At 38.6% G+C, this 14,677-nt stretch overlaps 3 protein-coding genes across 6 annotated transcripts in view; 1 reads left to right on the top strand and 2 right to left on the bottom strand.

Moving 5' to 3' along the window:
- Positions 1-4,677, top strand: part of LOC143036542 (uncharacterized) — a 6,794-nt gene extending 2,117 nt beyond the window's left edge. For 2 of the 4 annotated variants that reach the window (XM_076204021.1, XM_076204020.1), the window contains exons 3-7: positions 1-100; positions 457-585; positions 1,150-1,252; positions 2,097-2,590; positions 3,624-4,677. The exon at positions 1-100 is cut by the window's left edge and continues 15 nt beyond it. In XM_076204021.1, coding sequence (XP_076060136.1) covers positions 38-100; positions 457-585; positions 1,150-1,252; positions 2,097-2,590; positions 3,624-4,226 — 1,392 coding nt within the window. In that variant the 5' untranslated portion in view covers positions 1-37 and the 3' untranslated portion in view covers positions 4,227-4,677. The remainder of the gene's footprint in view (positions 101-456; positions 586-1,149; positions 1,253-2,096; positions 2,591-3,623) is intronic. The other 2 variants (XM_076204023.1, XM_076204022.1) reach the window with 1 other exon arrangement.
- A 1,561-nt stretch (positions 4,678-6,238) lies between these two features.
- LOC143036543 (uncharacterized) lies at positions 6,239-8,040 on the bottom strand. Its single transcript, XM_076204024.1, has 2 exons — positions 7,887-8,040; positions 6,239-7,569 (listed from the first exon to the last, which is right to left on the bottom strand). Exons 1-2 carry the CDS (start codon positions 7,988-7,990, stop codon positions 6,972-6,974), a joined length of 702 nt encoding a protein of 233 aa, XP_076060139.1. The 5' UTR covers positions 7,991-8,040; the 3' UTR covers positions 6,239-6,971.
- A 4,229-nt stretch (positions 8,041-12,269) lies between these two features.
- On the bottom strand, positions 12,270-13,881 carry LOC143036541 (uncharacterized). The gene has a single exon (XM_076204019.1). The coding sequence runs from the start codon at positions 13,767-13,769 to the stop codon at positions 12,957-12,959; it is 813 nt and encodes a 270-aa protein (XP_076060134.1). The 5' UTR covers positions 13,770-13,881; the 3' UTR covers positions 12,270-12,956.
- Positions 13,882-14,677: the final 796 nt, after the last annotated feature.

Below are 14,677 nucleotides of genomic sequence, written 5' to 3'. Positions count from 1 at the left end.
TGGCCCAGGCACAGAGGATCAAGTAGGTCACAACCTCATGATCGGCATCAGAAAACCTAAGGAGTCAGAACCCAGAGCTGACCAGGTCTCTTCTGATATGGTGTGTGACCCAACCTCCATTTTTTTGCTCTTGATTGACCACAGCAAAGTTGCACATGGCATAGAAGTTTGTGCACTACATAGCTTGTGCAGAGAAGTGATGAGAATTAACAAGAAGTGAAATTACAGATCCCAGAACCTTGAATAATGGAGAATGTCATTTAGCTCAGAATAGCACAATAATTGATGATGCAAGGCAGTCTTACATGTATGGTAAAGGTTTAGATGTTGATCAAATGCCATTAAATTAATGAAGTTTTATAAATCCTGAATCTTGTACAGTGTATATATTTGGGTAAAGTTTTTTTTTTTTTAGTAAGGTTAAATCAGAATTTTCCATAAAAAATGGTTTTACAGAGGTTATCATGCAGCCGATTGAAACTACCAGCCTTTGCCCCAAGCAGGGAAATGAACACCCAACAACCAAACTGGGTCCCATTCGGAAGTGGGACCCAGACTCCAAACTCGATGACTGCAGCATCCGAAGTGAGTAGATAATGAATGGGACTTTACATTGTGTGGTATAACTTAAATTGTAGTTAACTGAGTGCATGTTTGTAGTGTAATTGAAAGCACAGTCACTCATCCTCTCAAGTAGAACTTCTAAAAGGATCTCTGAAGGGCTAAATTACAAAGGGTTCCTATACTCTTCCTTCTATTTCATGTTACTCAAATCAAAGAATAGAAACCCTGGTGGAAGTCTGATTTAGAGCAGAATTAAAATTCTCTTAATAATTTAGGTGTTGAATTTTTTCAAGAAGGAACCATTGCTTTTTTGTGTGAAAAGAATAAGGGGCTTCCTTTTTTGCAAAGATTAGTTGTCAGTTGGGTGAATGTTGGTTTTGAAAACTTGAACTTCCAGCTGCAGGAGTGAGTGTTGATTAATAAAAGAATTGACAGTGGGGAATTTATTGTAACAGACATTCATCTCTCGGGTCTCATGAGCATGGAAACTACCATGAGGATGATGGTTTCATGTGGACTAGATGATAGAATGCAAGCCTGTATAATTGAACTAATTTGTAACCAGGTAACTGATATATTTTTCAGATGGATTCAATGAGAACCTTGGGACTTGCCTCCACCGAACCTCTGTTCATCGGCGAGGAATTGGGCAAAGGTACCTCGTCTGAACTCAACACTCCAGAAGTTGGTAAGTGGACATGTATAGAGTATACTGTGTGAATGGATGAACATAAGAGAAAGCAGTGCCCCTGGCCTCATCACTGTCTCGATTGCCTTTTACAAAACTTGGGGGAAACACTGGCAGAATTTTTCCCCACCACCATCACTGGAAAGGGTTGCTTCATCCATGAGGAGCCAAGATAAAAGGGGAAGCAATTGGGAGTGCAATAGGCAGGGGTGGGTGGGTGCCTTGGATGGATACCTCATTTATAAAGGGGAAGATGATGTACTGCTGAATTTAGATAAGAGTTTCGGCTTGTCACAATACTGTAGGGAGCTTTGGAGGAAACACTAAGACCAATGGTGTGTCTTCTGCCACACCTGTGACATGTCCAGGTGGATACACATAGCTGTATTGTAATTGTAGTGTAAATGATTAGGGTAGGATTTAAGCTGGCTTGTGTGTATGGGTCAAGATACCAGGAAGTACTGGCAGTGATTACATGTATTGCATGTACGTGCTTTTGGCAGCCCCCTTCATGTAGGAAAATGTAGAAGTACATGTTGTGTTAGGGCTTTGATTTTTGTAACCAACATGTGAGGGTGAAAAGGACCTTTTGTCTGTTGATGTGCAAGTGTGAGCATTAATTAAATTTTTGAGGTTTTGAGTCTTGTACAATATTTATATATAGGTAAAGCTATTTTATTAAGGTTGAAGTGAAATTTTCCATAAAAAATATCAAAATTTGATTGTTTCTCAAGATAAAAGAAGCCAAGAGTAGCAGTTATTGTCAATATTTCATATACCTACATTTACTACAGTATTTACAACTTGATAGTTATTTAAGGAGGTCGTTACATTTATTTTTCAGTATGTACTGACTGGAAATTCAAAAGGCAGACAAGCCATGGGAAGGACCATTATGCCACCCTGGAGCATGATGCCTTCCATCCCGACAGAGAGCCATCGCAGGCGGACCTGGTTCCATATTCCTCCTTTAGTTCTTCAGACCCATTAGAACAAAGGATGAATTTGGAGTCCTATTTCACCTCCCATGGCAGTCTCTCTAAGGGTTCCTTTACTGGAAATAAGGAAATGTGCAACATGGTGCAGCCTTCATCTGGTTTGGAGGCCACATTGGCCGAACCATTAGGGTGCCTTGAGGAAGAACCTTCAGGGTATAACTTGGTTTCGTATTTGGGGGACGAGGATGACAAGCTTCCACCTGATTTTATGCAACTGATGGACGAAATTCTGCCATCAGGAAGTGAAAATGTTGCTACCAACTCAACAGAGTTTGATATGTTTAGTGGGTACCAGGATCCTTTGGCCGAAGCTATCAAATTCACAGGAATCTTAGAAGAGGTGAGGTTTGTCACACGATTCTTGTTTTAAGAGTAAGCATTGATTATAGCATAAATTTGTATCATACAAATGGTAGTAATTTAGGGACAATTGCAGCAAATGTATAGGGATTTTGCAAAGCATTGGGATTAGGGGGGAGGGTCACAGTTTAAATGAAGTAGCTGTCCCTGCTGTGGATGTGTTGTCTTGCTGCATTGCTTCTGACCAGGACAGGGGACAGGAATGTCCTTTATCTACAAGGAGCTAAGATAAAAGGGAAATTGATGGATGGGTGGGGGGGGGTGTAGCATGCCTTGACTGGCTACTTCCCTCATAAGGGGGAAGAATCCTCTTGGTACATAGATAGCAAACAGGATGGAAATGTTGAATGCTTGTTCATCAACTGGGGTCAGTAAATAAGGAGGATAAACCAAAGCTGCCAAATATTGAAACCTTAAAAAATAAAAAATAAACAAATAAAAAAAAAAACTCCAGAAGAATTCTGGATATTCTGTAGTTACACGAGTTATATACAGTAACCAAATGCTAAGAGAATATTTGAAGGATTCACGCTAAGGAACACAAGACAGATCATGATGTCCATGTGCTTTGGATCAGGAATTAGAGAAGGAAGGAGCCCTGGGTTTTGGTGAGAAAGTATGTGTTGAATTTTAATGAAGGCTGTTAAGATTGCAGTATCAACACAGTAAAGGCCTGGCCACAGAAGACAGAGCAACTCATTTTTACAATACTACATGCTAACAATCTCTAGACAACAACACAGCATTTCTTTCCCAAGTGCATTATAGGCTTCCTGGTGTTTGTTGCTGGTTACCAGGGAACCATGAGTCTCCTGCAAGAGATTGATTAATTAGTATTGCAGAGGGAGGAAGTATAGACAACTCTTGAGTTTTGACCAATTTGAGGATGTTTTCAGTTCCTTCCATAATAGAGAACCCAGAGTTTGATTACTCTTGCCGAAGACTGTGACCTTCAGGTAACTGAGTCTCAATGAAATAACATGAGATATGATTTTCCTTTAACTTCTTTTCAGGATCCTATTTGGAGTAACTTGGATAAAGAAGTAACGACCATCAACATGGACGATATTGAGGTTTCAGTCAAGCAAGAAAATCGTGTCAGCGTGGAAGATATGGATATCTCTTTTGTTACCTTGTCACCTGCCTCAACTTCAAACCACATTGAGCCTGCTGAGATCCCTGAGCATGTTGAACTTTCCGTAGCGGTAGACGATCCAGTCCCTGTGGCTGAAAAGAAGAGGCCAAAACGAAGAGTTAAGAAACCCAACAGGTATCGAGGGACCCCACTTGATGAGGATGTAGATTCAGAACTCGACGATTCAGATGCGCCACCTCCATCAGAGCAAACAAAGAGGCCAAGAGAGTCACTAACACACTTGTCAGAGCAGGAAAAGTATGCAAGAATACGGAGACTGAACAACGAAGCTTCGAAGAGATGTAGGGTCAATAAGAAGAAACAGATGAAGGGTATGGAAAGTGAGATTGACATTCTTGTCAAAGATAATGAGAAGTTAAAGAAGAAAGTTCAGCATTTAGAGAGTTTAAGAGATCAGATAAAAGACTTGGTCATGAGAAATATGAAATGTAATAGTAATATCCTAGGTGGGCAAAGATAGTATGTAGGATGAAGAGGCGAAGGCAGTGGAAGAGATGACGTGGATTGATTACAAAGTAGAATTAGGGAATTTACTGAATGAAGTACAGGAAGATGAAAACCAAAATGGTGAGGGAAACAAAAAAGGAGAGCATATGTCAAATGGAGTAGGAGTTTGACAGAATTTTGAAAGGAATTAAAAGATGTTTTAGAAAGAGGTGATAAGAACTGTTTCAGGTAGAGGGAGCAGTTAGACAGATTTTTATGGCAGAAAAGGCTGTAATGGGAAGATATGAGTATCTTAGAAGGATGACAATATTATTTCTATTTTTGCAAGAGGAGGGAGGATGACCATTGATTTAAGTGGTGAAGATATATTTATATATGGGTCAGTAATGACTAGTGAATATTTTATGTTTATTATTTTATCACTTATGTAATTAGTTGACCTGTTAATAAAAATGTAAAACTAAGGAGTTATGATTGCCCTGTCAATAGAAATGTAAATCTAAGAATTTATGATTGCCCAAAATACATGTGCAATACAATACCTTGTCAAATCCAACAATAGGATATGCAAGAGAATTATACATTCATGTAAATGACCAAAGGTGTGGCATGAAATGAAACTGAGAAAACCTATCTTGAATAATAGGCTTTAAGAGGTATCCTATATATCATTATTCTTGCTCCTGGTCTCTTAATGACTAGTGAATATTTTATGTTTATTATTTTATCACAAGTAATTAGTTGACCTGTCAATAAAAATGTAAAACTAAAGATTTATGATTGCCCTGTCAATAAAAATGTAAATTAAGAATTTATGATTGCCCAAAATACATGTGCAATACAAATTACCTTGCCAAATCCAGCAATAGGTTATTCAAAAGTGTGGCATGAAATGAAACTGAGAAAACCTATCCTGAATAATAGGCTTTAAGAGGTATCCTATATATCACTATTCATGCTCCTGGTCTTTTACTGAGGTCCTGCAACTATCAGATAACCAACAATTGTCTCTAGAGGAGTCTAAATCACAGAGATGTAAAAAAAATTGTGGGCATTATATTATGAGGTGTTTGCCTTTTCTTTCCCTTTTTCTTGGAGACTGGAACCTAGAGTGAAGTGGTAGAAAATGAAAATAGCTCATTGTAGTCTAGGGATTGAAAATTAGCAGACTTCTTTGACTGATTTTGTAAGTGAAAGTTTTGAGTGCACTATAACTGAGCAGAGGTTTGGATATGTTCAGAGAATTGTTGTTTGCAGATGACACTGCACTTGTAGCATGGTCAGAGGGTTAAATGGAGTTTGGGAAGGTATATGATAGGAAATTAAAAATAAATTTGGGTATAGATATGAGGTGAATGGGGCAGAAAGTCTAAGGAGAGGTTAGAGAAAGTGAATAGTTTTAAGTATCTATGGTCACATTTAGCAGGGAATGGAGGTAATATGGAAAATAAAAGGGAAAAATAAAATCTTGGGGTGGGATTTGAAAAGTGTCATGAAAAATAGGTATCAGGATGCATGAAAACACTAAAAGGGTGATTGTGTCTATGGGATGTAGACAGAGAGATAGGAGAAATTTAGATGCGTTTGAGAGGTATGGCTGGTATTACAAAGATGGATAGAGAAATGACAAAGTAAGGAGAGCAGGGATGGACGGAGCTGAGAGATAGGCTGATGAAAGAATACTAGGATGGCTTGGGCACATGGAAAGAAAGACTAGAAAAAATGAATGGAGTGAAGGAGGCTTGAGTAGAAGGAGAATGGTTAAGATTTAAACCAGTTGGGGAAAGATCTGCTCTCAAACTATCCATTTATTTATCTATTTTTAAGTGGTTGGAGCCTGTTGGTTTCATCTGAAATCCTGTTTCAAGAACTATTAAAGTCAAGGATCTATATGGGATTTTGTATTCATAACTTTATGCCATTCCGTTATGTATCCTTTCTCTTTCCCACCTCTTCAGTAGGGTTATCCCCAAAAGTTAGAAGCACTGTTTATTGTCGGAATAAAAGGGCCTTAAAACAACTGCATTCTTGTGTAAAAATTTTATTTACATTGAACTTGATACAAGCTTACATCTAATGTCTAGGAACATATGAGGAATTAAAATAATATAAAATAGAAAAGGTAAAGGGATGTTCCATGTCATATTTTGAACTTTAGTGACGGATCAGATTCACAAAGTATTCTCCTATGGTGGGAGATTTATGGCCACTTAAAAAAATATCTGATCACTTCGAACTTCTGTTTCCCTCCTTGACCAGCTCAACGACTCCACCGGATAGAGGCGCTGGTGACACCATCCAATTCTGATCAACTGTGAAGGGACATCTAAAAGGACTGACCAAAATAACATTAAAAAGAAAAATCCTATCGTTAACTCGAACATAAAGAACATCTTACAGGTTAATGGTAATGAAGATGATAATAATGATAATCATTGCAGTGAGTTTCCCTTACTGGAAACCCAGAGACCCAAAGCGGCTGGCAACGGTCTCCAGGTTTCCCCATAGATCTCTGGGAAGAAACACTGGACTTCTATGTGACGTGTGTGGGGCTATTTCAATGTCAAAGTTAACAAGGAATTATCACAGATGGAGCCGAGGGTGCTTCGCTTCGGCTAGAGGTTTTGGCACTGTCTGGGGAAGGGGCATTACATTTCTTCGGAGGAAACCACATCCTCCCAACCCCACCCCAGCTTTGGCACTGTCTGGGGAGTATCACATTCGAACTAGCACCGTATGACGTTGCTGTTTTGTTTTTTCACTTCGTTGCGTATTCATAAAACTCCTCCTCCTCCCCCTCCTCCTCCTCGTCTCTCTCAAGTCCGGCTAACCTTCTGGCACTGTCGTTTCTTAGCATGATGGGAGAGGTCGGAGCGTAGACGCCTCGAGAGGTCAGAGATTTTCGGTCGTCGTAGTGCTGGCGGTTCGAACGACGAGAACCCTGGGGCAAGTTCGGGACTACGTGAGCGTTGTCGCTGGTCCTTGTGGTGACCCAAGCAAGTGGCTGGTCAAAGAAACTGTTGCTCGGCTGGGTTTCCCTGAAACCAGAGTCTTCTGAAGTCATTGGCTCAGCATCTACAACGATAAGACCTTCTGAAGGATACAGGGAGTTCCAGGGCTGGGAGGAAGGATGGGTGGGGATGTACGTAGGAGCTGGAGCACCGTAGATTATCTCGTTGTGATCGATGTTATTAAAATCGAAAGACAGAGTCTCTGTGGGAATGAACTCTTCATCCCCTTCGATGGTCCCCTGGATGTCAACAAATTCGTACTCTGGCGGCGTGCGCATCCCAAATGGAATCTCTTCCTCGTAGATGAAAGACATGACAGCTAACTTCACAAGCCACTTGAAATGTCTGTAATAATAATAATACTAATAATAATACTAATAATAATAATAATAATAATAATAATAATAATAATAATAATAATAATAATGATAATAATAATAATAATAATAAGAATAATAATGATAATAATAATAATAATAATAATAATAATAATAATAATAATAATAATAATAATGATAATGATAATGATAATAATAATAATAATAATTTCATTTGGCGTTGAATCAATATATATACATGAAGTAGAGATAATGAAAAGAACACATAGTTCGAAATAATTACAATTGCCGAGGAAAACAATTGCTCAGTGAAACAAAACAAACCTTCGCTTGAACGTCCGTAAAGTTCCAGAGTAGAGTTCAAGATGCAAGGTCCCAGGGTACCTTCTCCTTGGAGTGTTTGGGAAGGATTGTACAAGTCTGCTCATGTTCTTGTTTATATGTAGTGTGTCTCAAAGAATACGTAATGTGAGAGGGATGACTATAATATAAGATCTTAAATATACGAAAACGTTCTGTGATCGTATTTTTCATTTCCCAGTGGTTTCTGCAAAGATATTTTATCACGTGTTCTTGTGATTTCTTTGCATACATACATACATACATACATACATATGTACATATATATATATATTAACATGATTAGGATGAATTAAATTTTGGGGAGACAATAATGAAAACACTTGATATATGAACATAAAAAAAGACAATGAAAAATATTACAATCCAAGTGAATGCTCAGGGGTATAAGAAAAAAACGCTGACATACTATGTGAATTTTGTTGAAGTTATTACCCCGAAAGACAGTTTTTTACATTTATTACTAATAAACTAAATCATATATGACAATGCTTTTATGTAAATACTATGCTTTCACAGGAGAGTCTGTTAATCTGTTTTTCATAGGTGTTTGATGTTTATTATTATCATTATCATTTGTTTGATTTACCTGTTGTATTTCCTTATTTATGTGAATATATAATATTACGCTATCATATGATAGTCGTTAAATCTGCATTTCATAAATGTTAGATATTATCATTATCACTTGTTTGTTTATTCGAATTCATTGTACTTATTTTTTATTTACTTATTATTTATTTATCAATTGTGCTCACATAGAACTCTTCAAACCTCAATTTCATTGGTGTTAAATGTTTATTATCGTCATTATTTACTTGTTTATTTGTTTGTTTATTTACTTCATCTGTTTATTTTTTATTCGTTTGGCTATCTATTATGATATCAAGGAATACTCAAACCTTCATTTGAATGTTTATCATTGTCATTCATTTGTTTAGTTCAATGTTTAGTTATTTTATTCGCTTGTTTCTTCATTTATTTATCTAATTACTTTTACATCTACTTTTTGTTCACTTATTCGTATATTCATTTACTTATATATTTGTTTATTTATGTACTTTGTCATCTAGAAAAATGAGTAACTGGCACTGTCTCAGAAAAGGAACATTATTTGGGCAAATCACATTCCGTAGACTTTCTTAACCGACCATGTCCTTCGCCTTGAACTCTGAGTAGATCAAGGCCGGCGTCTCCTACTGAACTTGATACGTGTACTGACTTGATATAGGCACACAGGAAAGGAGCAACATTCGTGGGGTCCCGTCTTCTACTCTCCATTTTATCGTGTTTAGCTTCAAAATCATGTACGGTTCCAAATTGGTCTATATCCTCATTTTCCAATCATCGGATTTAGATTTGAATTTATGTGTTGTTCCAGATTAGGTTATATCGCCTTATAGGCTATTCCAACTATTCATACATCTTTATGTTTTTTTTTTCACATCCTTCTGTGACTGTTATAGTACTCACTCATACTGTTTTGTTACAGTTTAATATTATTTTGTTGTTCCTTTGCTTATTGCAATGTTCCTTTTTGTGATGGTGCTCAAATTTTTGGTCTCAATATTCCTATGTGTACAAACATTTTAGTAATATTAGCTAAACTATAACAATGTTTATGTGTCATATGTGTTCTGACTGGTATTACTCATGATTGTCTCTGGTCCCCTTACCCGCTACGTATGTTGTCAGTATGACTTAGTGTAGAATAACAATCTGATGAGGACCACAATGGAAATAAGCGTACATGCTTTTTGTGTTATCCTCGGCAATTTGCATTTATTATTCCGAACTATGTGTTCTTGTCATTATTTGCACTTCATGTACATTGATTCATTGCCAAATAAAGTCTATCTATCTATCTACTATCTATCTCTTCCTTAATTTTTTCTCAAGATATTTCTTCTGCCTTTCGCTTATATCCTTCATTCTGTGTGGGGACCATACCATTGATGCATATTCTAGTTTTGATATGACTGTCAAGTGACAGGTCGTCTTTTATCAGCACTCCCAGATCTGTTGCAAGAAATAGCATATTCCTCCGGAAGAAAGATAAAGGACATCGTAAGGGATAAAGAAAGACAAGATATTAACGTGAATAGTGTAATATATAGTATACCATGTACCGGAAGTCCAGAGACGTCACGGGGAATGGAAAAGAGATTAGCTGAACACAAGAACGACTTGCGGCATCAAAGAACATCAAACTCTCCAGTCCAGTGTTTCTTAACCTGGGTTTGTACCTGTACCCCCAAGGGGTACGAAACCTTAAGCCTGGGGTACGAGACATCATAACCAGTGCAATGGTACTGTATATTTACAATGAGAAAGCAAATAAGGTTTGTATCACTAATCCTTTTCATATGTTTGCATTGTATTTGTATTGGATGGGGGTACGAGGAAATTTTCTGAAATATCAAGGGGTACGAGCAAGTGAAAAGGTTGAGAACCACTACTCTAGTCATACACACAGAAACACACGGACATTTGCCAAAATGGGAAGAGACACGTCCTCTCCGAACAGGCTTAGAGAAGAGAATGAGAACACTGGGAGAAACGGCCTACATCACACTGGGAGAGGTTACTCCGAATGTTTTTCCTCTTCCTAGTGGATTCTGCATATTTGTGATTCACGTACGAGCCTTGTTAAATGTGTGCATACACACACACACACACACACACACACACACACACACACACACACACACACACACACACACACACACACACACACACACACACACAAACACACACACACACACAAATATATATATATATATATATATATATAAATATATATATATATATATATATATATATATATATATATATATATATATATACATATATATTAATACATAAAAAATCCATTCCGGTGATTTGCCTCTTAGTCATTCAATGTCCTTCAGCTTCCACACTGTGATGTAAGTCTATCAAAAGCCTTATCTAGATCGAGGTGCATAGTCCACCCAGTACATCAATCGCTTTCTCTCGTGCGCGCGCGCGCGCGCGTGTGTGTATGTGTGTGCACGCGCGCGCGCACTGTCAGAGGACAAGTGAGTATAATTCATACACTGTCAAAGAGTGCATGTACGTAGGATTGAGAATATGGTAGAAAAAATGAATCCAAATGCAATTCAATATCTTTTCAATATAGAAGGGATTTCTGTTTCCCGTGGAATCATTATTATCAATGTTATCATTATGTTTTTATTTTGTCCTTTTAGATAGCGATATTTCCAGACTTGCAAACCAGCAGATGTGTCTTCTGTTACTATCCCGTTACTGTAGTTGTATCATAATTCACATTTCTTATTACAATGACAGAGAATAAGTGTTGTACATGTCTGTGGTCATTGCCGGTGTCTTATTGTTATCTTTCCTTATTTTCTTGGTCTCATTGTTCTTGCCCATTTGAAAACTGCAATTTTCCCTTCCACCCCTCACAGAAGAGAAACCAAGAGGAACATAATTTTAGTTCTGTAGAGACGGGTTAGATCACAAATTTAGGTTTAAGAAGGAAATAGGCAGACACTAACTAGTCTACCAATAGGGACATGGTTAACGAACAAGATAGATTTAGTAACCATGTAGTGAGCCCTCAGATTATTATTTTTTTTATTATTAAGAGAAGATTAGATAACTTCATGGATGAGGATGATAGGTGATATCAGACATGGAACTACCTTTTGTAGTCCATATGGTCTCTTGCAGTCTCCTCTATTCTTGTAATGCCACTACATTCTGCCAAGCCTCAAAGACCTTAACATGCTTGAATTCTTTTGAGCTCTCCTCCAAGTCATCTGCATTTATATACTTGTTATTACATGCCAGCGCAGAATGATGACTCAATCATATGAATCCTCCAATTGAGTGTACTCTCTCACCAAGTCCCTCCACTTCTTCATGAATTTTTTGGTCTTTGTGGTGTAATACTTAGATCTAAGCGATCACTGAGGAATTGTAGGCCCTTTCGTTCTTACAGCATGAGAGGAACTGCATAAATACTGAAGGAAAATGACTTGTTTAGGGGAAACATAGAAGATGTTGGAAATCTTCTACTTAACCAATTTACCAGTATAGTGAACGCTGAGAGAATGGTTTGTTTTAAGAAAAAAAAAAAAGCTTTTTAGATAGAGATGGTAGGTGGTAAGGGACATAGAACTGCTTAGTGTAGGCCTTATAGTCTTTTCTGTTCTTAAGTTCTTATACACTCCTCAAAACCCTCATCATGAACACATAGGTCTTTCTCCAAATTTTCTATTCAGTTGAAGAAACATCATGATAGCAACATGAAAGGCACAATATGACAATAAAACTTTACATTTTCATATAAATTAATTTATTCATTAAAAAATATATACAAACATACAAAATGTGTAAGTTTAAATAATTCCTTGTTTAATAGGAAGCTTAACATACATTCGACCAATAAGGTCAACAGGGAATGGGTGAGGCAACCCCCCACCTTGGTAGGAAAAATGGTTTGAGAAGCTGTGTCCAACAGCAACTCCGTTCAGGTACGTGTTACAATAAAAATATCAACAAGGCTATATGATAAGATCACAATTATGCTTATATATTGTAGCATATAATAATTCATATATATACGGTATATATATATATATATATTGGAAGACAGTTGGAGTTTTCAATGCCCTAACGTTTCGCCTTCAGAGAATACATACTAGGCAAAAGCAGCACCTTATTACACTTCCAGAATGCCCTTTCTAATTTCCTCCTGCGCTTCACAAAGTATCAAGCACCTCACCGTTCTGGCTAGTTTGATAAACTCGTTTACATGATCGCTGCATGGAAAGGAAAAGATTCGAGTTCCTTCGGTCACTTTCATTCCTCTTTGGTTGGGTCTTTTTCGGAACACCTCTACTTGGTAAGTGGCCATATTTATCTAGATTCTAGAATAATGGCCACAGGGATAGAAGAACCCCGCGGGGAACAACAAAATCCGCGGAGTAAAATCCCAAGGTTCAACCCATGTGTTCATTATGTCGCCATGCACACACTTTTATTTCACTTCGGTCTGCCCATGTTCATCCTGAAGACGTTGCCAATCAAGTCCTTCATCTCGTCTCGCAGTGCCTCCAGCTTCTCAGCCTTCTTCTCGAGTCTCTGGTTGTCGATCACCAAACGGTTCATCTCTTCCTCCAGGTTGGCCATCTTTTCCTTACATCTGGTCCGGTACTGTGAGGAAGTCTTCCTGTTGAGCTTACGGATCCGCTGGTATTTCTCCTCGTCAGTCATCACTTGTGAGGTCCTGGAAGATCCTTGGGCTCCTACAGGTTGAGATTGGGAGATGCTGCTCGAGGCACTAGGGACTGCCTCTTCGTACGAATGGTTAGAGTCGTCGTCCCACACCCTCATGGGGAGAGAGACGTCTGTAGAAGGCGAAGGCTCAAGAATCGTCAACGATGCCCCAGACTCAACTGGAATGTTTTCAAATGGAAGCCCAGAGTCCAGGAGTTCCTCGCCCAGTTCCGGGGTCCATGCTTCTTGGTAATATGACGTGTCACATGCAGTGACGTAGCTGGGGGTGCTGACGTCATGACTGGTCACATGAGAGTCGCCCGGGCAAACCGAGACTGGCAGTGGAGTGTTGTCAGAGACGCCGAAAAAGTCTACAGGGGGTAGGAAAGGGTCCATTTTGTACATTGATGAGCTGCTTTGAGTCATAGGCGTGATGCTGTTCATTGTATTCTGCAGGTCGTAGCTCTCTTCCTTGCCAAACAGGCCTGGCATATCAAGCAGGTCAGCGGGTAGGTCGTTCTTGGAGAATTCGCTCTCTGCGAGCAGGTCACTCTGGTAAGGCAGGCTATAAAAATCCATTTCAGTTCACAGTTAACACAATGCACCCGTATGATTTTGCTCACTACTATATTTCGGCGTTCTGCCGACCAACGTCTGGGAGAATCTGTTGTTGAAAATCGTTTCCCCGTCGTATTTATACCCATCTCTACTTGGACAGGTTACACCACGTTGAGCGTTTGTTTTGATGCGTATTGAAACGTACACTAAGCCCCGCCCACTTCCCGCATCGGCGTTGTCAGACGTACGAAGCGCCTTTAATTATTACATAAAAAACAAGGTTTTGGTGAGACAAAATATTCCTGTACTCCTGTGTCGAGATGACCTTTGCGTCAGTGTACTGTTAAGTGTATTGTATCATCTTTACGACGGTCAAATGCATTACAAAATTCATATAATGGCTGACGCAATATCTTGTACTCTTCTTCAATGTTTGACAACGTTTCATAAGCTTGAACATGTTGAAAGAACTTCTAGAGGCTAGAGAAACGTGTGGAGTGGAAGTTACTGGTGGCATAGGAGCTTGATAATGATTTTCTTCGTCTCTCAGATGACTGTAATACCATAAGATAAATCAGCAGTATCATTGTAATAAATATTATCAACTTCAAACAACATCACATGTTCGCCGTGTAACGTACACTGGTGGCGTAATCAGAGGCAAGTTGGTATCGCATTCGTGTCTGGGTTTGAATCACCGCATTTCTCTCCGATACCCAGCAGTGACTGTTACCTCCCCAAACAGTACAAGCGCATAATAGGGCAAGGGAGAGGGTGAATTCACCCGCAGCTAGGCGCCTCCTGGCGTAAGCTCATCGCCTGTTCTGATCGTGGTTCTTCTTCTTCTCCTATTTCTCCCTCTCCTTCTTCTTCTTCTTCGTCTTCTTCTTCTTCTTCGTCTTCTTCTTCTTCTTCTTCTTCTTCTTCTT

This window comes from Oratosquilla oratoria, chromosome 20, assembly GCF_046742065.1.
Source record: "Oratosquilla oratoria isolate Oo_2021 chromosome 20, ASM4674206v1, whole genome shotgun sequence".
In the NCBI taxonomy this organism is placed as follows: Eukaryota; Metazoa; Arthropoda; class Malacostraca; order Stomatopoda; family Squillidae; genus Oratosquilla; species Oratosquilla oratoria.
The sequence above is the reverse complement of the archived record's forward strand: the minus strand, read 5'-3'. Positions and strand labels throughout refer to the sequence as shown.

Bases quoted from the DNA above. Each gene is read 5' to 3' on its own strand.
- LOC143036543 (XM_076204024.1), bottom strand. From the start codon at position 7,990: ATGAGCAGACTTGTACAATCCTTCCCAAACACTCCAAGGAGAAGGTAC. The intron at 7,570-7,886 runs GTTTGTTTTGTT...TTATTATTACAG, and splicing joins TTACGGACGTTCAAGCGAAG to ACATTTCAAGTGGCTTGTGA.
- LOC143036541 (XM_076204019.1), bottom strand. From the start codon at position 13,769: ATGGATTTTTATAGCCTGCCTTACCAGAGTGACCTGCTCGCAGAGAGC.